This window comes from Ictalurus furcatus, chromosome 7, assembly GCF_023375685.1.
Source record: "Ictalurus furcatus strain D&B chromosome 7, Billie_1.0, whole genome shotgun sequence".
Classification (NCBI taxonomy): domain Eukaryota; kingdom Metazoa; phylum Chordata; class Actinopteri; order Siluriformes; family Ictaluridae; genus Ictalurus; species Ictalurus furcatus.
The window spans coordinates 25722184-25749197 of NC_071261.1; the positions used below are offsets into that span (position 1 = coordinate 25722184).

Sequence of the window (27014 nt, forward strand, 5' to 3'; positions counted from 1 at the left end):
AGGTAAAGAGGATTCCCTACAAGAAGATAGTTCCAATTTAGACCAAGAAGATCCAGGAGATTTAACCCAGTAGCAAAGTTTATGAATGTGCGCAGCCCAGTAATAGAACTGAAAATTGGGTAATGCAAGTCCTCCACTAAGTCTACATTTCTGCAATAAAGATTTACTAACCCTTGGTGGCTTCCCTCCCCAAATAAACGTACTAATTATCTTATCTAATGAATCGAAGAATGATTTTGGCAGAGAAAGAGGCACTTGCTGGAACAAGAAACTAAACTTCGGTAATATATTCATTTTGATGACATTGATCCTGCCAATTAGAGAAAGGGGTAAGTTACCCCAACTCTGAATGTTAGATTTAACCTTTGAGATAAGGGGAGTGAAGTTAGCTGATAAAAGATTAGATAAAGAACGTGTCACGTTGATACCTGGGTATTTAAAACCTGACTGACTAAATCGAAACGGTAAATGTGACTGTTGGAGAGAAAATGCTGCAGTATTGACAGGAAAACAGTCGCTTTTATCTAAATTTAATTTATAACCAGAGACAACACTGAAGGACTCCAGAACACCCAAGACAGCTGGCATAGAGGCAATAGGATCGGTTACATACAATAACAAATCATCAGCATATAGCAACAATTTGTATTCTACACCGTTTCGAACTATTCCTTTAAACAAGGGAGAAGATTTTAGTGCAATAGACAGCGGCTCGATAGCAACAGCAAAAAGCAGAGGGGATAAAGGACAACCTTGACGACACCCTTGTCCGAGAGCAAAATAATCAGAATAAATATCTTTTGTCTGAACCCTGGCATTAGGGGATGAGTAAAGAAGGCTAATCCAAGAAATAAACTTATCCCCAAATCCGAACTTCCTCAAGACTGCAAACAAATACTCCCACTCAACCCCATCAAATGCTTTTTCAGCATCTAATGAAATCACAATCTCAGGGAGCACAAACGAATGCTTTGAATAAATTATATTAAAGAGTGTACGGGTATTAAAAAACAATTGACGTCCCTTTATAAAACCGTTCTGCTCTTCAAATATAATATAAGGGAGTACATTCTCTAAACGAGATGCCATTACTTTCGCCAACACCTTTACATCTGTATTAAGCAGAGACAGCGGTCTATAAGAACCGCAGGAGGATGGATCCTTACCCTCCTTAAGAAGCAGAGCTATCGTGGCCTGTGTCAACGTTGGAGGCAAAGACCCACATTCCAAAGATTCGTTGAACATAGCCAAAAGTAATGGAGCTAATTTTCCAATAAACGTTTTAAAAAATTCAATTGGAAACCCATCCGGGCCAGGAGCTTTGTTAGATTGCATAGTTTAACTGAAATTAAAATTTCTTCAAGAGAGAGTGGGGAGTCCAGTTGCATAGCAGTATTCGAATCAATAACAGGGTTACAAAGATTTTGAAGAAATGCATTCACTTTAGTATTGTCTGTTGGAAATTCGGACTTATAAAGCGAAAAGTAAAACGATTTAAAAGTAGCATTAATTTCCATGGGATCTGTAGTGACAATATTATAAGTGTTTTTTATACTAGGTATGAGACAGGAATTGGCCTGTCGCCGTAGCAGATGTGCCAGTAAACGACTCGGTTTGTCGCCATGTTCATAATATGAACCACGAGTACGTAACAATAAGCATTCCGCCTCTTTAGTCGAAATAAGATTAAATTCTGCCTGCAAGTCAAGACGCTGTTTAAGAAGTTCTGGAGAGGGGTTCAATGCACATCTTTGATCGAGGTTACTGATCGCAGATGTAAGTTCATTAACCCTAGCAGTGCGTTTTTTATTACAGCGAGCAGAATAAGAAATAATCTGCCCTCTAATATAGGATTTAAGTGTCTCCCATAACAATGAATAAGAGGTGGAGTCATTCTGATTGAAGAAAAGAAAGTCATCAATAGAAGTAGAAATGAACTCACAGAATTCACTCTCTGCCAAAAGAAGAGAATTAAATCTCCAATGCGGTGGGCTACGTTTATAAATAGAAAGATGAATATCTAATTGTAGAGGCGCATGGTCAGAAATTACAATACCCAAATAGTCAGAAGAAACTACACAAGAATCAAGAGTGCTGTCTATAAAAAAAATAATCAATCCTCGAATAGGAATGATGCACCTGGGAGAAGAAAGAAAACTTTTTAAGAAAGGGGTTACGGGATCTCCAGGGATCAACGAGACCATTCTGACACATAAAATCGGAAAATGTTTTAGACATTGCAGATTGATTCATAGTACGGGGATTAGACCGATCTAAGTTTGGGTCAATTACACAGTTTAAATCTCTACTGAAAATCAACGGGTGAGTATTTAAGAAAGGGAGATTGCTCAACAATCTATTAGCAAATTCCACATCATCAAAGTTTGGGGCGTATACATTTACCAACAATACCTGTCTTTGCATTAGAGTACCAGCAACTATAATATATCTACCGTTCGCATTAGCGATAACGTTAGTGGACGAAAACTTTAACCTTTTGTCAATTAAAATAGCGACCCCTCTTGCATTTGAATTAAAGTTCGAGTGGAAGACTTGACTCACCCAAGGGCAGTGTAACCTTTGATGATTTTTAATACGTAGGTGCGTCTCCTGTAAAAATACTATATTGGAGTTTAAACGTTTCAAATGTGTAAAAACCTTAGATTTCTTGACAGGATTATCCATACCTCTGACGTTCCAACTAATAAATCTTAAAGGCGTGCCTGCCCCAGCTATGCTGGGATCCATATTACTACTAACCATTTAAATAAAGTAAACCATAGGAATATAAATAGCCAATTAGAGCCAAAGTGGGACCTCCCCCTAACCCCCCAACACACACCCAAAGTCTCCATAAAACAAGGGAGACAGCAGTGTTTCCCACCGAGTTGTCCACAATGTGAAAGCAACTCAAAGAGTAAGGGTTTTATTCTCGCTGTGGTCCTGTGTGTGCAGAGTTTGCATGTTCTCCACATGCTTCGGGGGTTTCCTCTGGGTACTGCAGTTTCCTTCCTGAGTCCAAAGACATGCATTGTAGGCTATTTATTAAGTTGAAAAGCGTCCATGTGTATGTGTGTGATTGTGCCCGGTGATGGACTGGCACCCGGTCCAGACAGCACACCAGGGTTGGGAAACACTGGTCTAGACTGTGTAGACCAGGGGTGTCCAATCTTATCCGGAAGGGCCGGTGTGGGTGCAGGTTTTCATTCCAACCAAGCCGGAGCCACACCTGATTCCACCTGTTTAATCAGTTGATCTTGGCTTTCAATAGACTTGGGTGTGGCTTCTGCTCGGATGGAATGAAAACCTGCACTCACACCGGCCCTTTCCGGATAAGATTGGACACCCCTGGTGTAGACAGTGCTTTATTATCTTACATTTCAACAAGGTGATATTGCCTCCTCCAATTAAAATATTCAGCATGATTTTAAAACCACAAAAAGTTCATTCTCACCTGCGTATTCCTTCTCCATCTGAAGCTCTGAGGCTAAAACAGATCAAACTGTCTTGAGTATTTTGTGTAAATTCTATATAAATTAAAGTATAAATAGATTAAGCAGTATAATATAGTGATAAGGTAAATGGACAACACAAATCAGATTGCAGTTATGAAATGTAATTGTTCTCTGATGTTATTTATTTGTTAAATAATTGCGTACACTTCACAAAGTGGAACATGATGTTACAGGTCAGTTACGTACATACATACATACATACATACATACATACATATATATATATATATATATATATATATATATTATAATGTATTGTGAGTGATGTGTTTGTATCTCTACTCTTCTTACAGAACCCTCTATGGAGTGAAATCAGAATCAGCAGAACCTGAACCTGAATGTCTAATGCTTAAAAAGAAATGTGTAAATGTGGGTATTGACAAATTATCAGTGTGAATCTTAAGTTATTTGAATATATTATTCTGAAATTCAGGTTTTTAATATTTAGTTTAATAAATTCAGGTAATAAAAAGCTGTTTAAAAGATTCAAGATTTCAGTAATTGGAGTTAAAATAAAAAACAGGTATTAAAAATTTCAAGAAGTCAAAAATCCAGAGAAAACATCTGGGATACTCAGAAAGAGCAAATGAGCCAGACTCTAATCAAACTCAGTCCTGACCAATCACAACACACCAGATGTTTTCTCTGAATTTTTGACTGTTTGAACCTGAATTAGTTTTACTACCTGTTTATTTTTTCCTGAATTTTTGATACCTTGAATTTTTTAACATGAGTTTTTATTATCTGATTTTTTTTAATCTAAATTTTCAAAACCTGAATTTCACATAGTTTAATTCAAAACCAATACATTCAAATATATTTAGCTTCAGGGGCACGGTGGCTTAGTGGTTAGCACGTTAGCCTTACACCTCCAGGGTTCAGGGTTTGATTCTTGCTGTGGTCCTGTGTGTGCAGAGTTTGCATGTTCTCCACGTGCTTCATCGGGGGTTTCCTCTGGGTACTGTGGTTTCCTCCCGGAGTCCAAAGACATGCATTGTAGGCTATTTATTAAGCTGAAAAGCGTCCATGTGTATGTGTGTGATTGTGCCCTGTGATGGACTGGCACCCGGTCCAGGGTGTCCCCCGCCCCATGATCCCTAGGATAGGCTCTAGGTTCCCCGCAACCCAGTAAGGATAAGCAGTACAGAACATGGATGGATGGATATTTAGATTCACTTTGACAATTTTCAATAACATCACATTTACACAAATAATTTGTGCAAACATTACAAATTCAGGTTTGAGTTCTTCTGACTCTGATTTCACTCCATAAGCCTTCTTCCTCTTTACTTCCTGTTGTACAAATCTGGATATATGACCAGAGCTGCCCATAACTTAGTAGCATTCATTTAAATAAACATGAGAAGGAGCTGTAATTTCTGCCCTCTGCCCCGATCTGCCCCAATCTTGTGAACCTTCACCATGTTAAATTGTGTCTCTAAGTTAAAGAGGTCCAAACAATCTAATAAATGTCCCAATTACCTTTATGATTACATTTTAACAGGGTGATATTGTCTGTTAAGTTTGCTCCAATTAAATAATCACTAAAATTTTAAAGAACAAAAAGTTCATTCTCACCTGCATTTTCCTTCTCCTTCTGAAGCTCTGAGGCTAAAAGATAACAGATAAAATTGTTTTGAGTATTGTGTGTAAATTCTATATAAATTAAAGTATAAATAGATTTAGCAATGTAATATAGTGATAAGGTAAATGGACAACACAAATCAGATTGCAGTTATGAAATGTAATTGTTCTCTGATGTTATTTATTTGTTAAATGATTGAGCACACTTCACAAAGTGGAACATGATGTTACAGGTCAGTTATGACTGATATAGAAAAAAAGTAATTTAATGTATTGTGAGTGATGTGTTTATATCTCTACTCTTCTAACAGAACCTTCTATGGAGTGAAATCAGAGCCAGCAGAACCTGAACCTGAATGTGTAATGCTTAAAAAGAAATGTGTAAATGTGGTTTCTGAAAATTGTCAGTGTGAATCTTAAGATATCTGAATGTAATTATTCTGAATTAAATCCATCTGAAATTCAGGTTTTTAATATTTAGTTTAAAAAAATCCAGGTAATAAAAAGCTGTTTAAAAGAAAAAATTTCAAGAAGTCAAAAATCCAGAGAAAACATCTGGGATTCTCAGAAAAAGAGCAAATGAGCCAACTCATTTAACTCAGTCCTGACCAATCACAACACACCAGATGTTTTCTCTGGTAGAATTGTTTGAACCTGAATTAGTTTTACTACCTGATTATTTTTTCCTGAATTTTTGAACATTGAACTTTTTAACATGAATTTTTATCACCCGATATTTTTTAAATTGAAAATATTAATACTCGAATTTCATATAGTTTAATTCAGAACCAATACTTTTAAATTAAAGATTCAAATTGTCAATTTTCAATAACATCACATTTACATGTTATTTTTACAAGCATGACAAATTCAGGATGAGGTTTTGCTGACTCTGATTTCACTCCACAACACTCCGTTCTGTTTACTTCCTGTTGTCCAAATCTGGATACATGACTTGAGCTGCCCATAATTTAAAAGCATTTATTTAAACAAACATGAGAAGGAGCTGTAATTTCTGCCCTCTGCCCCGATCTTCACCTTATTGTAAAGCATCACCATGTTAAATTGTGTCTCTGAGTTAAAGACGCACAAACAGTCTAACAACCTCGCAGTTATCTTTGTGATTATATTTGATCAGAGTCATATCGTCTGTTTAATTTACTCCATTTATTTAAATAGTATGATTTTAAGAGAACAAAAAGTTAATTGTTACCTGCTTTTTGCTTCTGCCTTTGAAGCTCTGAGGACAAAACAGATAAACTGGTTTAATAAATAAATAAATAAATAAATAAATAAATACATTTCACAATAAGTGATATAATATATTGTGACTGATGTGTTTGCATTTCTAATCTTCTTACTCCTTGTGTACTTCCCAATAAATGTTCAAATCTGTATAAACCTGATGTGTGTGTAATTTGACATTATTAGTTTGAGTAAACATGAGAAGGAGCTGTAAATTCTGCCCTTTGCCCTGATCTACACTTTCTCATGAACCTTCACCATCTTACATTGTGTCTGTAAGTCATGAGTACTGAGGGGAGGGTTTGATAATCATTACTGAGTCAGTGTTAATGTCAGCTCAGCAAAATTCACATTTAATATCATACAATGCCTGACTATTGCTGAATATGACCGAATATCATAAAATAAATGAATATGACACAGTACCAACTACCTACCTAATGCACACTAACAGTAAATAGATAATCACTTAACATATGGTTTCCTAGTTTCAGACACACGCCGAGTGCCGTATATTCTTTACAACAGCATGATCATCGTGTGATTATGATTTTAGACAGGTTTTTAAAATTAGAAATACATATCAAGCAACTGACATTTCAGACACAATAAAAAAAGTGCCATCAACGAAAATAGTTCCCAAAGAAGCCACAGCTGGACTGAGTGGTGTGTTGCCATAGTAACACACAGACTAACTGACAGGTCGTAGTAAGTGCAGTAAAGGTTTCAATGTGACGGACTATTGTTAGAACTGTTTTATTTATGTAGCAAACACAGACAAGTGGAGTGATACAAACAGTGAAATGTCCCAGTGCATTAGTGGACTGGAACTAACTGATGTAGAACTGTTAATGTAGCACTATTCATTCACCCCTGATTAGCAGGAAAAACACTAAAATGTGTAGGACATGGGGATCTCCAGGACCAGAGTTGGGAATATGTGGACTAAAGCTATGGTATAAACTGCAATATAATTTAAGCTGGAGATATTATGAAGGAAAATGATTTAAAGATTACCTTTCTTGTAACAGATAACTGCAGTTACTACCCATCCAACAGCAATAAGACATGCTGAAACTGAAATGCCGACAACCCACTTCCAAGCATCAAAGACTTTACCTAAAACAAAACCAAGTTTACAGTGTTACAGATATTTTTAATAAACTGTGCAAGAATTATTGATAACTGCAAAACACACTCAGACAGAACTGTAGCATAATCACCAACAGATATAATAAAAATAGTGCATATGCTCTAATGCAAGTGTTACGCCACGGCAAACTCGCGGCTGCAATACTCAGAGGGCGGCGCCGCTTACGGACATGACGGACGGGGACTACACTTCCCAGCCATGCCCGTGCTCGAGTTCACCTGAGTATTGATCACCAACGGCTGACGAAGTTATAAAAGGCCTCTTTAAGCGGCGCGCCCTCACGAAGTAAACGCTTAGCTCTTGTGACTTAGTGGTATTACCAAGCCTTAGAGTTAATCTAGTTTTTCCCGGTATTTGGACTTTCCTGCCTGTTATCTACCGTTACGATTCCTCGCTTTATCCCAGTTGGATTGTTCGCTGATATTCGTCTGTTTTCTGCTATTCATCTCACGTTGCTGCTGCACTCGCCGCCCTGCCTGTCTGCGCTTGTCTCCAGCAGGTAGCGTGACAGCAAGAATAGTGTGTGTTCATCACAATCATGTTTCATCTTTAATCACCTCATCTATAATGATTATAATGATTTGAGTAGAATGTTACAGTCTAAAGCTAAGAGTTTTTAATCATAGACACTTACTATTAATGATGACCTGTGTCTCCATCATGTGATGTTTTTGTAGAAGTCTGCAGTAAAACTTGTTGGAGTCGCTATAATCATAAACAGTGATGCGGTGTTTCACACTGAAGCCCTCAGTGTCTCTGTGTATCTGTGTATCTTCAGCAGGCAGAGTGTCTCCTTCTCTGTTCATCCACAGAACCTCAGGTTCAGGGTTCCAGCCTCTGGACTCACACACTAGATTAATCCCTCCTGAGTGATCATAACTCTCCATCGTGATCACCGGGTAGCTTCCCTGAGCTATAGGTAATATAGTGAAATCATGTTAAACGGTTAACCCCACGGAGGTTATTATTTTCTGCTCATTTTCAGTTTAAAGATTGTTCCTGATATAGTCAAAAATAATACTATGAAGTGTGACACACATATATATACATAGATCTCCCGTGCTCTCTCTCTCTCTCTCTCTCTCTCTCTCTCTCTCTCTATATATATATATATATATATATATATATATATATATATATATATATATATATATATATAGAGACACACACACACACACACACACACATACACACACACACACACAGGCAGATGTCCTGACATTTTCCTTTAGAATTCGCTGGTATAATTCATTGGTCCATCAATGATGGCAAGCTGTCATGGCCCAGATGCAGCAAAAAGGGGCTAAAACGTAATACTTCCACCAGCATATGTCACAGATGGGATAAGGTTCTTATGTTGGAATGCAGTGTTTTCTTTTCTCCAAACATAACCCTTTTCATTTAAACCAAAACTTCTATTTTGGACTCATCTGTTCAGAAAATATTTTTTTAATAGACTTCGGCTTGTCCACATGATCTTTAGCAAACTGCAGACATGAAGCAGTGTTCTTTTTGGAGAGCAGTGGCTTTCTCCTTGCAACCCTGCCATATACACCATTGTTGTTCCGTGTTCTTCTGATGGTGGACTCATGAACATTAACATCAGCCAACGTGAGAGAGGATTTTAGTTGCTTAGAAGTTACCCTGGCTCCTTTGTGACCTTGTGGACTATTATACGTCTTGCTCTTGGAGTGATCTTTGTTGGTTGACCACTACTGGGGAGGGAAACAATGGTCTTAAATTTTGATATCTGTCTGTCTGTGGAGTCTAAACCCTTTAGAGATGGTTTTGTAACCCTTTTCCAGCCTCAACAATTCTTTTTCTGAGGTCCCCAGAAATCTCCTTTGTTCATGTTATTATACACTTTCACAAACATGTGTTCTGAAGATCAGACTTATAAAAAATAAAAAAGGGCTCTCACTCACACCTGACTGTTATCCCACTGATTGAAAACACCTGACTCAAATTTCACCTTCAAATTAAATTGCTAATCCTAGAGGTTCACATACTTTTGCCAGTCACAGATATGTAATATTGGATAATTTTCCTTAAATAAATAACCAAGTATAACATTTGTTATACATAGATTTTATATATATATATATATATATATATATATATATATATATATATATATATATATATATATATATATATATGCGCTCACTGGCCAATAGGAATGCCTATACACATGCAAATTCATGCAATTTATTAGGGATGTCACGAGAACCGATACTTCGGTACCAAGTCAGTACCAACATTCTTAAAACGTGACGGTACTTGTTTTTCTGCAGTAGCGTAGGTATAATGAAGATACCGAGGTTGCAATTCTTCCGGAACTGAAGGGGGCAGCAAATACGCGTAAGTGTTTGTCGGTCCACAAAAGAACAACAACTCCTACAAGTACACGGGAAAAACAACCGAAGTTTAACTCCGCCGCAACTCGTTGAGAGGAAAGGTGGTAAGGAATATGGAAATACTTCGCATTCTAGGCAGATGACAACAAACATATAATTGATGCTGTGACGCCGGTGTGCAACTGATACTGTCGTTCATTTCAAACAAATTAAGGAAACACCTGGAATTTGACGAAGCACCTGAAAGACATTATATTATGTTTGTTTGAGGCAGTGGGCATTATGGCCCTGAAAGCATCTAACGTTATGCTCCATGTAATGTTTGCGATAGCCAGTTATTTGTTAACGACGCTAACACATTGCAATGTTATAAACTACCTCCTAATGGGCCACTATGCATCTCCATTCAGCCTGTGTCATGTCAGCTAAATGTAGCCTAATGTCACTAATAATTATTCAAATGTTCATGCTTTTAATAAATCTTTTTGGCCTGCCACCATATCAGTGAATTTAAACTAATACTTGCATTCAGAGTATAAAGGGTGTATGTGTGTATGTGCACATTTAGGAGTGCACCTTAGCGCTTGTAGCCTCCACTGTTTTATTAGTCATTGTCAGAAAGTGTATAAATAACATATCCCCCTCTCTCTCTTGCTCTTGCTCTCCCTCTCTCTCATTTTGCTAATATCAGCCAGAGGAGGCTGTCCGCCAGAAGAGTTTTTAATTTAATTAATTAATTAATTTTTAAACCACACCGTGGTATCGACTTTGGTATCGTGTACTTTTGGTGGTATCGGTACTGACTACTAGATTTTTGGTATCGTGACATCCCATATATATATATATAGAATATGAATGAGTGCATCCGGAAAGTATTCACAGCGTTTCACTTTTCCCACATTTTACGTTACCGCCTTATTCCAAAATGGATTAAATTAATTATTTTCCTCAAAATTCTACAAACAATAACCCATGATGACACAGTGAAAGAAGTTTGTTTGAAATCTTCGCAAATTTATTAAAAATGAAATACAAAAAAAGCACATTTACACAAGTTTTCACAGCCTTTGCCATGACACTCAAAATTGAGCTCAGGTGCATCTTGTTTCCACTGATCATCCGTGGCCTCCATCATCCGTAAATGGAAGAAGTCTGGAACCATCAGGAGTCTTCCTAGAGCTGGCTGCCTGGCTAAACTGAGCGATCAGAGGAGAAGGGCCTTAGTCGGGGAGGTGACCAAAAACCCAATGGTCACTCTGACAGAGCTCCAGCGTGTCTCTGTGGAGAGAGGAGAACCTTCCAGAAGAACAACCATCTCTGCAGAACTCCATCAATCAGGCCTGAATTGTAGAGTGGCCAGATGGAAGCCACTCCTCAGTAAAAGGCACGTGACAGTCCGCCTGGAGTTTGCCAAAAGGCACCTGAAGGACTCTCAGACCAAAGATTGAACAAAGTTTGAACTCTTTGGCCGGAATGGCAAGCATCATGTCTGGGGGAAACCAGGCACTACTCATCACCTGGCCAATACCATCCCTACAGTGAAGCATGGTGGTGGCAGCATCATGCTGTGGGGATGTTTTTCAGCGGCAGGAACTGGGAGACTAGTCAGGATCGAGGAAAAGATGAATGCAGCAATGTACAGGGACATCCTTGATGAAAACCTGCTCCAAAGTGCTCTGGACCTCAGGCTGGGGGAAGGTTCATCTTCCAACAGGACAACGACCCTAAGCACACAGCCAAGATAACAAAGGAGTGGCTACAGGACAACTCTGTGAATGTCCTTGAGTGGCCCAGCCAGATCCCAGACTTGAACCCGATTGAACATCTCTGTAGAGATCTGAAAATGGCTGTGCACCAACACTCCCCATCCAACCTGATGGAGCTTGAGAGGTCCTGCAAAGAAGAGTGGGAGAAACTGCCCAAAAATAAGTGGTACAAGCCAAGCTTGTAGCATCATTCTCAAAAAGACTTGAGGCTGTAATTGGTGCTAAAGGTGCTTCAACAAAGTATTGAGCAAAGGCTGTGAAAACTTATGTAAATGTGCTTTTTTTATTTTTAATAAATTTGCAAAGATTTTAAACAAACTTCTTTCACGTTGTCATTATGGGGTATTGTTTGTAGAATTTTGAGGAAAATAATGAATTTAATCCATTTTGGAATAAGCCTGTAACATAACAAGGTGGAAAAAGTGAAGTGCTGTGAATACTTTCCGGATGCACTGTATATACAGTATCTCACAAAAGTGAGTACACCCCTCACATTTTTGTAAATATTTGATTATATCTTTTCATTTGACACCACTGAAGAAATGACACTTTGCTACAATGTAAAGTAGTGAGTGTACAGCTTGTGTAACAGTGTAAATTTGCTGTCCCCTCAAAATAACTCAACACACAGCCATTAATGTCTAAACCGCTGCCAACAAAAGTGAGTACACCCCTAAGGGAAAATGTCCAAATTGGGCCCAATTAGCCATTTTCCCTCCCTGGTGTCATGTGACTTGTCACTGTTACAAGGTCTCTGGTGTGAATGGGGAGCAGGTGTGTTAAATTTGGTGTCATCGCTCTCACACTCCCTTATGCTGGTCACTGGAAGTTCAACATGGCACCTCATGGCAAAGAACTCTCTGAGGATCTGAAAAAAAAAAAAAGAATTGTTGCTCTACATAAAGATGGCCTAGGCTATAAGAAGACTGCCAAGACCCTGAGCTGCAGCACGGTGGCCAAGACCATACAGCGGTTTAACAGGACAGGTTCCACTCAGAACAGGCCTCGCCATGGTCGACCAAAGAAGTTGAGTGCACGTACTTGTGTCATATCCAGAGGTTGTCTTTGGGAAATAGACGTATGAGTGCTGCCAGCATTGCTGCAGAGGTTGAAGGGGTGGGGGGTCAGCCTGTCAGTGCTCAGACCATACGCCACACACTGCATCAAATTGGTCTGCATGGCTGTCGTCCCAGAAGGAAGCCTCTTCTAAAGATGATGCACAAGAAAACCCACAGTTTGCTGAAGACAAGCAGACTAAGGACTTGGATTACTGGAACCATGACCTGTGGTCTGATAAACTTACTTGGAGGAGTGAGGAGTACAAAGACAAGTGTGTCATGCCTACAGTCAAGCATGGTGGTAGGAGTGTCATGGTCTGGGGCTGCATGAGTGCTGCCGGCACAGGGGAGCTACAGTCATTGAGGGAACCATGAATGCCAACATGTTCTGTGACATACTGAAGCGGAGTATGATCCCCTCCTTTCAGAGACTGGGCCACAGGGCAGTATTCCAGCATGATAACGACCCCAAACACACCTCCAAGATGACCACTGCCTTGCTAAAGAAGCTGAGGGTGAAGGTGATGGACTGGCCAAGCATGTCTCCAGACCTAAACCCTATTGAGCATCTGTGGGGCATCCTCAAGCGGAAGGTGGAGGAGCACAAGGTCTCTGACATCCACCAGCTCCGTGATGTCATCACGGAGGAGTGCAAGAGGACTCCAGTGGCAACCTGTGAAGCTCTGGTGAACTCCATGCCCAAGAGGGTTAAGGCAGTGCTGGAAAATAATGGTGGCCACACAAAATATAGACACTTTGGGCCCAATTTGGACATTTTCACTTAGGGGTGTACTCACTTTTGTTGCCAGCGGTTTGGACATTAATGGCTGTGCGAGTTATTTTGAGGGGACAGCAAATTTACACTGTTACACAAGCTGTACACTCACTACTTTACATTGTAGCAAAGTGTCATTTCTTCAGTGTTGTCACATTAAAAGATATAATCAAATATTTACAAAAATGTGAGGGGTGTACTCACTTTTGTGAGATACTGTATATTTATATTTACACATATATAGAAACCATTGATATTAATGGTAGTGAATACAGTAACATTCACTGTATTAAGCTTAAGTGCAGAAATAGATCTTACCCTCGACAATGACATGAACAGTGACGTCATCATACCAGGATTTGTCCTCAACAAGACATCTATATTTTCCTTCATCAGAGACTCTGAGAGCTGAGAGTTTGAGTGAAGCGTTGCCTTTCCGTAGCTCCTCTTTAAACAGTGATGTTCTTCCTCTGTAAGACTGAGCCTGATCTTCATTTCTGTCTTCATGATCTTTATAGAGATGCACTAATGAATCCACATCATCTAATCTCATCCACTCCACTGTCATGTCCACAGCGCTGGTGTTGGGTTTGATAAAACAGGGCAGAACCAGGTCTTCACCAGCTACAGCATCAAGAGGAGAATCTGGACGAACCACCTGTAATCCCTCTGGGGGTTTTTTTTTTTTAAAACAAATACTGTCTCTCATACATATATACATTATTTATATATATATATATATACACACATATACATATATATATATATATATATATATATATATATATATATATATATATATATACACACACACATATACATATATATATATATATATATATATATATATATATATATATATATATATATACACATATATATATATATATATATATATATATATATATATATATATATATATATACACATATATATATATATATATATATATATATATATATATATATATATATATATATATATATATATATATATACACACACACACACACACAGTGGTGCTTGAAAGTTTGTGAACCCTTTAGAATTTTCTATAAATCTGCACAAATATGACCTAAAACATCAGATTTTCACACAAGTCCTAAACGTAGATGAAGAGAACCCAAATAAACAAATGAGACAAAAATATTATACTTGGTCATTTATTTATTGAGGCAAATTATCCAATATTACATATCAGTGAGTGGCAAAAGTATGTGAACGTTTGCTTTCAGTATCTGGTGTGATCCCATTGTGCAGCAAAAATTGCAGCTAAATGTTTGGGGTAACTGTTGATCAGTCCTGCACATCGGCTTGGAGGAATTTTAACCCGTTCCTCAGTACGAACAGCTTCGACTCTGGGATGTTGGTGGGTTTCCTCACATGAACTGCTTGCTTCAGTTTCTTCCACAACATTTCTATTGGATTAAGGTCAGGACTTTGACTTGGCCATTCCAAAACATTAACTTTATTCTTCTTTAACCATTCTTTGGTAGAACAACTTGTGTGTTTAGGGTCGTTGTCTTGCTGCATGACCCACTTTCTCTTGAAATTCAGTTCATGGGCAGATATCCTGACATTTTCCTTTAGAATTCGCTGAAATAATTCAGATTAATCGTTCCATCAATGATGGCAAGTTGTCCTGGTCCAGATACAGAAAAAAAACAGGCCCAAACCATGTGACTACCACCATGTTTCACAGATGGGATAAGATTCTTATGCTGGAAAGCAGTGTTTTCCTTTCTCCAAACATAACGTCTTATTTAAACCAAAAATTCTGTTTGGTCTCATCCATCCACAAAACATTTTTCCAATAGCCTTCTGGCTTGTCCACATGATTGTTAGCAAACTGCAGAAGGGCAGTAATGTTCTTTTTGAAAGCAGTGGTTTTCTCCTTGCAACTATGCCATGCACATCTTTTGTTATTCAGTGTTCCTCTGATGGTGGACTCATGAACATTAACATCAGCCAATGTGAGAGAGGACTTTAGTTGCTTAGAAGTTACCCTGGGTTCCTTTGTGACCTCGTGGAATATTACACATCTTGCTCTTGGAGTAATCTTTGTTGGTTGATCACTCCTGGAGAGGGAAACAATGGTCTTGAATTTCCTCCATGTCTACACAATCTGTCTGACTGTGGATTGGTGGAGTCCAAACTCTTTAAAAAGGGTTTTGTAACCTTTTCCAGCCTGATGAACATCAACAACTCTTTTTCTGAGGTCCTCAGAAATCTCCTTTGTTCATTCCATGATAAACTCCCACAAACTTGTGTTGTGAAGATCATACTTTGATAGATCCCTGTTCTTTAAATTAAACAGGGTGCTCACTCACACCTGATTCTCATCCAATTGATTGAAAACACCTAACTCTAATTTTACCTTCAAATTAACTGCTAATCCTAGAGGTTCACATGCTTTTGCCACTCACATATGTAATATTGGATGATTTTTCTCAATAAATAAATGACCAATAATAATATTTTTGTCTCTTTGTTTATTTGGGTTCTCTATCATCTTCTGGGGCTTGTGTGAAAATATGATGTTTTAAGTCATACTTTACACATATAGAAAATTCTAAAGTGTTCACAAACTTTTGAGTACCTGTGTGTGTGTATAATATAATTAGTGTGTAGCAAGACAGAGCTTATAGCTTATTTAATTGTACTTTGACCTGACTGTTGTGTGTGAAATTCTCAAGGGATCAGCAGTTTCTGAAATACTCAAGCCAGAACATCTGGTACCAACATCCATGCCATGATCAAAGTCACAGAGATCACATTTTTTCCTCTTATTCTGATATTTAATGTGAACAATTGCTGAAGCTCTTGATCTGTATCGGCATAATTTTTTGCATTGTGCTGCTGCCACATGATTGGCTGATTAGATAGATAGCAGGTGTACCGGTGTTCCTAATAAAGTGCACATATATGAATTTAGAATTGCGTTGTATATGATTAATGTTAAATGTGAAATGTCACATGTCGAAACATGAATAGTTGGTTATAAATTACTCAGTTCAGGTTATTTTGCATTATTTCAGATTGTTTCATTGGAATTAATCCAACCTCAGGCACCAAGATAGCTACGAGGTTGTGGGTAAGAAAGGTGGGAAGGTTTCTTGGGAAAAGGACAACATAGTCAGCCCACACATGTGTACACTCCTCAGGTGCCTAATGGATTTTGAATGGCTATGCATGTGATTACTGCGTGCATGTAAAGCTCTCAACACAAAGATCCAGTTTTTAATAAATAATCAACTTTAACAGTTTAACTGGTTGTCTTGTTTTGTGTTCAAATTCAGAGTTGAAATTTTATAGTGACTTATTGGTCAAAATTTGATTTACAGTATGTGGCTAGAATGTATATATTTTCAGATTTTTCATTGTAAACTCATTTATACAAAAATACTGTGTTTTTAGAATTTTTATTACTACTGTAATTATGCTGTATATTACAATACATTGCTTTAAACTTGGTTAAAAGTTAAATGAATAGTTACTGTAAAAACACAAGAAATAGCTGTAATTTACAGTATCCGTGGGAAGAAAGTGAAACTTGGTATTCTGTTACATAGTGTAATTTTTTTTTTATTGTTGTGTTTATCAGACCAGTCGACTATGTGCAAAGTTCATGATATGATGGCCTGTATAGTAAAGTTTTTATTTATTTATATAACTGTTCATCTAATTCTGATTGTTTAAACTATTGTCCATGTAACTTACGTTGCCTTTTTTATTTCTTTGTTAAAAGGGACCTATTATGCAAAATTCAGTTTAACATGCCGTTTGATCGATAAATGTGTGTCGGCACTGTATGTATACAACCACCGTATAATGGTAAAAATCCACCCACTCCTTTTTTATATTCCCCATAAGTCAAAACAGTGTCTCAAAATGAATGAACATAAGAGTCTTCATGTACTCTCGGCATCAGAGCCACTGAAGATGCAGAGGAGTAGTTTGATTTTTGAAGGAAATGTGCCCCCAAAATAGCTAAATTTGTATATGTTTGTTTGAATCATTTTACACCAGACTGCTTTGTGAACGAGAGTCAATACAAAGCAGGATTTGCTGAAAAGTTGATTCTCAAGAATGGATCAATACCAACTGTTCGTGATCCAGCCTTATATCCAGAAGATGTAAGTATCGCACTGTATATTTTGTGAATGTTTTCAAATCACCTTTCCCCATGTGCTTGTTAGCAGATTCCACGGCTAATGCGGCTAAAGTTAGCATTGTCTCCGATTGTATTCACCGAGACCAGAGCTATGTCGTCATTTTTATTTTTAACCCAGAAAGGCTTACTGTTTGTATAATACATACATACAGGTCTGAACACCGGAATTCATGGTGTCAGTCATACTGGTTCTCCTGATTTGTTGTTGCTGTAGTATCTAAAGCATGAGCTGTACAGGCGCAGTGCTCTTCTGGAAAGGGGGGTGGGGGAGCTGCAGCTCATTTGTATTTTAAGAGACACACAAAAACAGTGTGTTTTTGCTTCCACCCAAAAAGGGGCATTTACAGCATGGTATAATAAATGTGGGGTATTTTGAGCTGAAACTTCACAAACGCGTTCTAGGGACACCCGAGACTTGTATTACATCTTGTAAAAAGGGGCATAATAGGTCTCCTTTACATTTGCACATGATGGTGGTGGAAGAAGTGAACCTGTTTTGTTAAGTGGAGAAGTTGATCAGAAGTTGAAACATTGATCTGTTTTTATGGTTACAATGTATTTTTTAATGATAGTGTTCTTGCTCATTTTTATATATGAAAATGGCTACATGTTTGTTTGTTTTTTAATTTAATTTATTTATTTTTATTTACTATTATTTTAATTATTTTAATTATTATAATTACTGTTTTTAATGTCCTGAGATTCATGGCTTGTTATTGAATGACTCAGAATCAACAAAAACATGGATTGTGTGCTGATTATTCATTTATACAGACTGATCTAATTTATTTATGATTAATGATGCATGAATGTATAAATAGTAAAAATAACTGATGAAAATTGAGGTAAAGAGAACATTAGGGGAACATTAAAAGAACGTTAGGGGAACATTAGGAGAACATTACGGGAACGTTTGGGGAACATTAAGAGAACGTTATGGGAATGTTCTGCAAAGCTAAAAACAACATTCTATTACCGTAAAGAAAACTTTCCTGACTAACCAAAAACAAACCTTAAAAATTTATGCTCTGGGAACCAAATATTGTTAGCTGGGTAATTTCTTACTCCTCAACCAGAAGTATGCACACCTGCTTTTCTCCATGTTGAACGCTATTGGCTGTTTGCAGCAAACATCTGGCTTTTATGCTGAGTAAACACTGATTCAGGGATAAAACCTCGGTTGATTGAGGAAGTTGATAACCAGTGTCATAAAACCTGTTAACTATAATTAATCCGGGTTGGATTAGTTTGGTTTTGTCAACTCAAAACCTTCTCTGCACCTCTGAGTTTGTTCAAATCGCTTCATGAAACAGGCTTCACTGTTCAGTTAAAAAGTTACACACCAAAAGGATTTGAAATAAGCTCTCTCAAAAACAAATTTTACACACACACATATTATACACATACACACACACACACACACACAGAATAGTGTTTTTTTTCCATACCTGACTGAGATTCCATAAAGCTGTAGAGAATCAGGAGAGTCACAGAAATGCACATAATCCCTGAAAGACAGTTTAGCGTTATTGCTTCAGTCTGTTTCACAAGATAAATTACATTTTACAGATGACACTTGTTTTAGCACGATTTAGCACATCGCTTCTATCAAAAAGTCAAAATGCTCACTCATTTTAAGAGGAATATTTTCTCAATAAGAAGAGGATAAACATAAACACGCTTTGTTCCACAGTTCTGGCTTTCTGTTGGTGTACTTTGGTTTATGTTCATTTGTGAGACACCTTTTTCATAACGAAACATGATAAGAAGTGAGGTGGCGTCTTTGAAGCACTTAATTAAGGTTCAAGCTGCAACAGCACATATTTCCATCTGCAGACTACTGTAACAGTGAGTGCTCTGTCATCAGGTAAAACTTTTATATCTACTACCAAGTGTAGAAGTAAAATCACATCAATCTAGTACAGTGGTAATGAATGTTCATATTATAAAAATATATTGGATGTATGTATTTAATATTTGCACATTGTGTTTACTAAGCCAGTGCAAGTACAGAACAGGAATAAATGCTTCATGGGCCGTTGCATGTGGACCACGATGCGTTGGGTATAAAATGGGCGTCACACTCATGATTCTATTATGTGAAATGCAATAAATGAACCCAACTGAACCAATGAGCCCAACTGTTTCTATCATTTTCTAGAACTTATACTAAGCCCTTAAACTGGGCCCTTAAACTGAAATATTTGTTGGAATGATTAGGATTATAAAACACACACACACACACACGATTTCCCCTCGTGGTAAGTGCTGTAGCATGCAGCGTGCTCGGAAACCCGAAGTGCGAGCACTTTTCTGGGTTTTCAGAGACCTTGACTTTGTTTACATTTGACACATGCATCTGTGATAATTTCTGTCCTGTCTCTGCCACTGAATTTTCACTGGTTGTTTCCCGTACGTCATCATTGTTTTCTGCTGTCGATTATGTTTGTCATTTAAACCCCTCGTGTATCTATGTATGTCACGAAGTATTGAGTGTTATCACTGTACCAAGCGTTTGTACCCTGTTCCTCATTTTGTTTCATGGTCTTTGATCTTGTTTCTTGTTACATGCTTTTGCCTTGCCTAGTTTATGCCCATTTGCAGATCACCTGACCCACTACCTGTTTCTGACCACGCTTTTGTTTCACGATTTGGATTTGTCTGCCTGCCTCTCTTTAATAAAGCTCTTATCTGCCATTGCATCGGTCCTAACCTCCATTACGTGACACACACTTCATACAACCATAATAAACATAAACCAACAACAAGATCATTTCAGCACCAAGATGACAGTCGTCTGCTTTATTCATCAGTGCATAGAGGATATTTATAAGACATTATTTTTATTAAATGAAGTGGAATGGTAACAATTGCTGTCTGACTTTTGGTCCAGTTTGAGGTTTTATATATGATCTTGAATATTTCCTGGAGAATTAAGTTTAATAGTTTCACTACTAGTAAAAATAAAATTGTTCAAATGATAAAAGTCTTTATATGTGTCACTAACCGGAGTTGGCACAGAAGCAGAAGCGGGTGCGTAGTAAAGGGTAGCTCCAAAGACGTAGTCGTAAAACAAGCAAAGGTCAGGTGATCGGAAAACAAAGCACAAGGGGACAGGCAGAAAGCGTAGTTGTAAACGGGAAAAGAGGTCGAGATAACAAAGATAGCAAACGAATGTGAAACGCAGAGAATAAGTCTACTGAAGGTGTACTTCGCAATGAACATTTGGCGAATGACTCTCTAAATACTAGTGGAGAGTGTGTGTGTGTGTGTGTGTGATTAATGACAGGTGTGGGGGATTAGAACTCCGGGGATGGTGAGCGCATGCGTGCATGGGAGGTGAGTGTTGCTTCTTGGGAAACTGAGTCCTGGCCGGGTTGAGATATGACAATATGTAGTCTAAGCAGGTGAATTTCTCTTAGCCTTGCCAGCCACAACCATAACACTGCTGCAGGAAAAGCTGTGAGGTTTGTCACTGTGTGCATTTGTGTGTGAATGTCAGGTGACTACTACAGAATGACTACAAAAGATGTGCAAATTCTAAACCTTTGCATGAATCTGACCTAATGCAGTAAGTCTGTCAGACCAGACCAGCACTCATGAGCAACCGCGATGTGTTAGTCATTGTTTCCAAACACAGTGTTGAGTTGCTGAGTCACTCTAATGAAGGTGGTACGGCGACTCAGCTCCTTCAGCTTTGCAGCTCCCACGTAGGTGCAAGTGGAGCGAACACCACCCAGTACGTCCTTCACAGTGACCTCCACTGGCCCTTTATAGGACACCTCCACTGTCTTACCCTCAGACGCCCTGCATCCATGAGAGAGAGAGAGAGTTGTGTGAGTTTTTTTTTTAAACTGCTCTCTCTGAAAATCATTTCCAGGGACTGGTATCCAAGACAACAGGAATAATAGAATATATCTGTACTGCATGCTGCCTGATATGCTGTCTGATAACATTACACATGTTAAAACATGGTGTAATGACTTTACATCCTGATTTTTCTTTCCTGTACTCAGTCCTCTGCCAGTCTTTCTCTCACCTGTACTCTGCTACTCCTCCTGCGTGCTTCTTCATGGCCGTATCGGAGCTCATGCCGTAGAACAGTTTGCACTTTTTGCCGTTTTTCTCAATGGTCTCACCCCCACTCTCAGAGTGACCTGCCAACATTCCACCTAACATCACGAAGTCCGCTCCCGCACCTGTCCATCACACAACACAGCCAATCAATCAAATATAGTTCAGAGAATATTAGACACATGGAGCACAAAATCCATGAAAATAGGTAGGGAAATGTAAGTGGCTTTGTTGATTCTGAAAAGTTGCCACAAGTTGCTTTTGTAGCCTCCCATTCTATACTCTTACTTTTATTTGGCATTCATAGTGGTCCAGAGCACCTGCCCCCTAAGTAAGTTGATAATACTCTGATTTAGGGTAAGTCTAAGTTTGTAAACCAATTTATCCAGTTTCAACAGCCTAGAGACAGAAGATGGGCATCCATCCAATTCCACTATTTGCATGCCAACCTCAGCATTTTCCAAGACCTTTTCCCCACTTTGGTTATAGATGTAAAACAATACTGTGATGGTGTTGGGTCACACTAAACACTACCTTGTGATTTCTTTGGGGGTTTCTGAATGTAGAGCTAGCCACACAGCTTTCATCTGGAGAATGTTGATATGCTGTTAAAGTTCACAGTTTACTTCGCCACACTTAGATCTTCGATCTAAAGCCCATACATATACTCTCCTACACCTGCTGGGTGGCATCTCTTGTAACAATCGGCCTTTATGCAAATAGGACACCCAAATTCATGCACCAAAAGAGGAAACTTCAGCTAACAAAGCCTCAGTAGTGAGCACGTTCTCTTGTCTCAATCACTAACACATGTCTTCGTGTCATGGCTGAAAAGTAGGAGTTGCTAGCACCATGGTCTTACCTAGACATGCAAAGTGCATGGCAGCCTGCCCATTTGAAATTCCTCAGATGCAGCCATAATCACACATGTTCTGACATCTCCACTAGAGGAATTGTAGCTAAGCCCAGTGGCGCAGTATCTAGAGATGGGCATTATTCAATAATATTCTATTTGAACATTTGAGCTCATAAAAATATATTCGTTTATTTAAATGAAGTTTAATGAGAAAGACGTGATTTTTCTTAATCATTAAGATTTTGTCACCATTTCAGAACAAGTTTATAATTAGCTGATATCCACAACAAGCTTTTTTTTTTAGCTGAAAACATTAAGCAATGTGTGTAAACAAAATAATACAGAACAAAAGCATTTAAGCTCACGCAGAGCGAAAAAAAAATGCTAAAAAGCACACAGCCCCAATTAACGTACAGATCCAACATAAACACTTGGTTGTCGTGTTTATATTGTTTAACATGTTCTTGTTGAGAAAAACAAGCATACAGTATCCACATGTACAGGTGAAAGTCGGCTCCCTAGTCTGTAAACGATTAGGCCGGCTGTGGAAAACAAAGATGTTCCAGAGACACACAGTTAATGGCTTGCTAAACAGCCAAGTTTGTTGAAGCACTTTGTACTTTCTGTCCACCAATGAATCAGAAAAAAAACAACAACCATGTGTTAAGCTGTGGCTTTAGCAAAAGTGTATTAAGTCACTGAAAAAACCTGATTGGAAAAATTATGGTCCTTGTTTATGTTTGCCAATGCCTCCTGTCAGTCATGTAATAGACACTATACTCTACAGCGCCACCAAATGCATTTAGTTATAACTGAGTTTTAGTTTGGGTGCTCAGGATTTAACATGCATTCACTGCATTTACAACCAGCCAAGCAACATTTAGCGAAATTCGAGTAGTATTTTTACTTTTCAAATAATTATTGCACCCCTACCAGAATCCGCCACTGACACAAAGATATCATCACACTTTCTATCAATAGACATGGTGGACCATGATTACACTGTGGAACTGTTGTCCGAGGCACACTGCTACTTCCTCAACTCTTGGCTGTAACACAGCGGGATATTCTCTTACTTTTTTCTTCATGGAAGGCAAAACAGCAATCGAACATGGTGCTGTAGTGGACTTTTACACACAACCTACCAAGACATGTATAAAAGCAAAACTATAGATAGTGTTCTCAAGTCTTTCTGAAGCGTTAGGATGCACATCGTAGAACACAAAATCTATCCCCTGTTTACAGTAATATCTTTAACAGTAGCATTCTGAGATAAAAATTATTTTAATAACAGCAAGCCTCCTGTCAGTCAATAGACACTATACTCTACAGCGCCACCCAATGTATTTAGTTATAACTGTGAGTTTTAGTTTGGGTGTTCTTGATTTAACATGTATTCAGTGCATTTACAACCAGCAAAGCAAAATGCTAGTACTGTGTAATAAACAGATTGCGCCATAATCCAGAGCAGTGAAACATACCAAAAGCCTTAGAGACATCACCAGGACAGGTACATCCTCCATCCTGGGTGAGAAACCATAAAGAAAATAATTAAAATCTAGCAAGAACATCTGCTCTCCCACAAATGCCTTGGTTCGCTAATGTAGACTAAGCAGATAACTGTAGCTCACAGAGATGATGTGTCCACCCAGGCCATGTGCAGCATCAGCACACTCGATTACAGCACTCAGCTGAGGGAAGCCCACACCTGTCTTCTTACGGGTTGTACACACTGAGCCTACACAGAAAAAAACAGCATATATGATGTACGTCAGATAAATTTGATACGTTATAAATTATAAATGCCAGATAAATTAAACATACATAATAAATGCCAACACACAGATACCAGTGTATAATGATTACATGACGTTAAGCAGAGCTGTTCAACCCAAAAACCACTTGTTCTAGCGTCATAAGAATTGAGTGATATGATTGTGTGTTGTCACCTCGACCGATGCCCACTTTAATGATGTCAGCTCCAGCGAGAATCAGCTCCTCCACCATCTCTCCCGTGACCACATTTCCAGCCTTAACGGAAGTTTACAACTATGCTTACAACAATCCCACTGTCTTATCAACCACACAAATACACTCTACTTCACTATCTGTCTGTATAAACAATGTGCTGTGTTTGCCAGACAGGGTGAACCACTGACCATGATGGTGTGTGAAGGGAACTTCTGCCTCACGTCCTTGACAAAATGCACAAAGTGCTCCGAATATCCATTCGCTACGTTGACACAAACGTACTGTATCTGAGGCACAGCCGACAAAATAGCAGCGAGCCTCACGAAATCATTCTCGCCTGTTCCAGTGCTGACCGCCACGCTCTGAAGACAGAGAGCGAGAGACAGACACAGACAGAAAGAGAGAACGTGACCTTCAGAGCAGGATTACAGTGTAATCATTACTAAGTAAGGAATAAAACATGACGAGGTGGTGTGATGAGGCCCACTTCAAAACTGAATTACTTTTATCTTCCTGAAGTTTTCCACTGACACCACATCCCAAAGTGTTTTATTCCTTTTATATCACAGGAATTTGCCCTGTTTATTATAAATCTGTTCCATACAAGTCCACCATACAAGTCCCTGTGAATGAGCTGTTACTATAGAAATGATAATCTGATAAATCATACTTGACATAATACAGAAATAAACTGCAGCATTATATGCAAAGAAGCCAAACCTGATTTCCATTTTTTTTTTACCTCTAGGCATTCTGGGTGCTTCGCTGCAAACTCTTTCCAATCGTCTACGCAGTAATGTTTGTGGACGGCAGTGAAAAGTGAGAACTGGAGCAAAACAGTGGATTGGTTAACCTTCTTATAGAAATTCATGAGATCAAGTCTGCTTTAACCCAGAACAAATAAATTACTTTCTGTAACAACAATGATCTTATTGTACAGCGTTGAAGTCAAACATTGTAGGTTATACACAGGAAGTGCGTTAACACTCGTACCGAATGCAGTGCCACGGTCATCTCAAAGGTTCCAACCGTGTCCATGTTAACAGCGATGATGGGAATACCTCTGTAACTGCCTTTTGAGTTTCGGAAAGTAAAGCTGCGCATCAGATCCACCTAACAAACAAGAGTATAAAAGAAAGAAGATGGAGAATGTGTGAGAGAGAAAGGCTTAACGTATGATGAAAAAATGTATCTTTTGACAATCAGCCATTTTAAATGCATGTATAATTTGGATTATTAAGGCAATATGCTATTTCAAATGTACATTAATTAAACAGACACCCTTGTACCTCACTACGGGACTTGAGCGTGCTGCGTTTGGGACGGAGCAGCACATCCTTGAAGTTGAGTTTGATGTCGTTCTCGATGCGAGGCATGGCTGCTGTTACTGTATCTGTGTGTGTGTGAAAACAGTATCTCTGCTCTTTGTATCAGTGTGTCCTTTGTGCCTCCTATTTGTTTAAACAGATAGGAAAACTGTCTCACGCTCCTGCTGGAAAGAATGAGAAGTGGAAATGAATCATGTTTTGGACATGTCAGAAAGCAAAGAGGCTAAAGCTTCCTGTCCATTCAAAAATAAATTCTTTGAAATGTTTTATATTGGGATGTGTGAAAATATCCTCACGATGCACTCTATATACACTACCGGTCAAAAGTTTGGGACACTCAACTGAAATGTTTCTCATGATCTTAAAAATCTTTTGATCTGAAGGTCTGGTCTGGTCTGCACTTATAGCGTTTTTTTAACCTTAGCGGTTCTACAAAGCGCTTTACACTGTGTCTCATTCATCCATTCACACACACACTCACACACCAATGGTAGCAGAGCTGCCATGCGAGGCACTAACTTGCCGTCGGGAGCAACTCAGGGTTCAGTGTCTTGCGGCATGTGGAGTCATGTGGAGTCATGTGGGCCGGGAATCAATCCGCCAACCCTACGATTAGTGGACAACCCGCTCTACCACCTGATCCCTACAAAATCTTTATTTAAATGGATGACTTGGAGCAAAATATTCTGAAAAGCAGCCAATAAGTGTCCAGTGTAGGTGAGAACTCATTTAATACTGTTTAAAAAGCATCTCAGGGGGATTCCTCAAGTAATCGGTTGAGAAAATGCCAAGAATACATTTCTGGAAATTCTAGGCAAAAATGGTGTTTACTTTGAAGATGCTAAAATACTATATTATTATTTATTTATTTCTGGGTTTTTTTTTTAAATCACAAGATAATTCCCATAGTTACATTTATGTTACTCCAGAGTCTTGATGACTTTATTATTATTAAACTAAAATGTGGAGAGAAAAAATAAAGAAAAATAAAGAATGAGCTTGTGTAAATTTTTGAATGGTAGTGTATGTATCATGAAACTGATCTTTCCTGATGTTTTGCTAACAAAACAGCGGGGTCATATTACAAAAACAAACAAACAAACAAAAAAATTAAACAACTGGTACAAACTTCGACTTTAATTTCAACTCTGTAACTTGT

General features: G+C 38.4%; 2 protein-coding genes across 2 annotated transcripts in view; both read right to left on the bottom strand.

Moving 5' to 3' along the window:
• Nucleotides 1-20860, bottom strand: part of LOC128610256 (butyrophilin subfamily 2 member A2-like) — a 34148-nt gene extending 13288 nt beyond the window's left edge. Inside the window, exons 1-8 of the mRNA XM_053629457.1 lie at nt 20634-20860; nt 19075-19134; nt 13772-14122; nt 8132-8410; nt 7362-7463; nt 6313-6339; nt 5094-5126; nt 3455-3487 (exon numbers count right to left, since the gene is read on the bottom strand). Of these exons, the coding sequence (XP_053485432.1) occupies nt 3455-3487; nt 5094-5126; nt 6313-6339; nt 7362-7463; nt 8132-8410; nt 13772-14122; nt 19075-19129 (880 nt within the window). The 5' untranslated portion in view covers nt 19130-19134; nt 20634-20860. The remainder of the gene's footprint in view (nt 1-3454; nt 3488-5093; nt 5127-6312; nt 6340-7361; nt 7464-8131; nt 8411-13771; nt 14123-19074; nt 19135-20633) is intronic.
• Nucleotides 20861-20996: 136 nt separating this feature from the next.
• Nucleotides 20997-25991, bottom strand: LOC128610267 (GMP reductase 1-like). Its single transcript, XM_053629487.1, has 9 exons — nt 25817-25991; nt 25521-25640; nt 25270-25353; nt 24716-24889; nt 24506-24587; nt 24188-24294; nt 24038-24080; nt 21666-21825; nt 20997-21433 (listed from the first exon to the last, which is right to left on the bottom strand). Exons 1-9 carry the CDS (start codon nt 25901-25903, stop codon nt 21244-21246), a joined length of 1047 nt encoding a protein of 348 aa, XP_053485462.1. The 5' UTR covers nt 25904-25991; the 3' UTR covers nt 20997-21243.
• Nucleotides 25992-27014: the final 1023 nt, after the last annotated feature.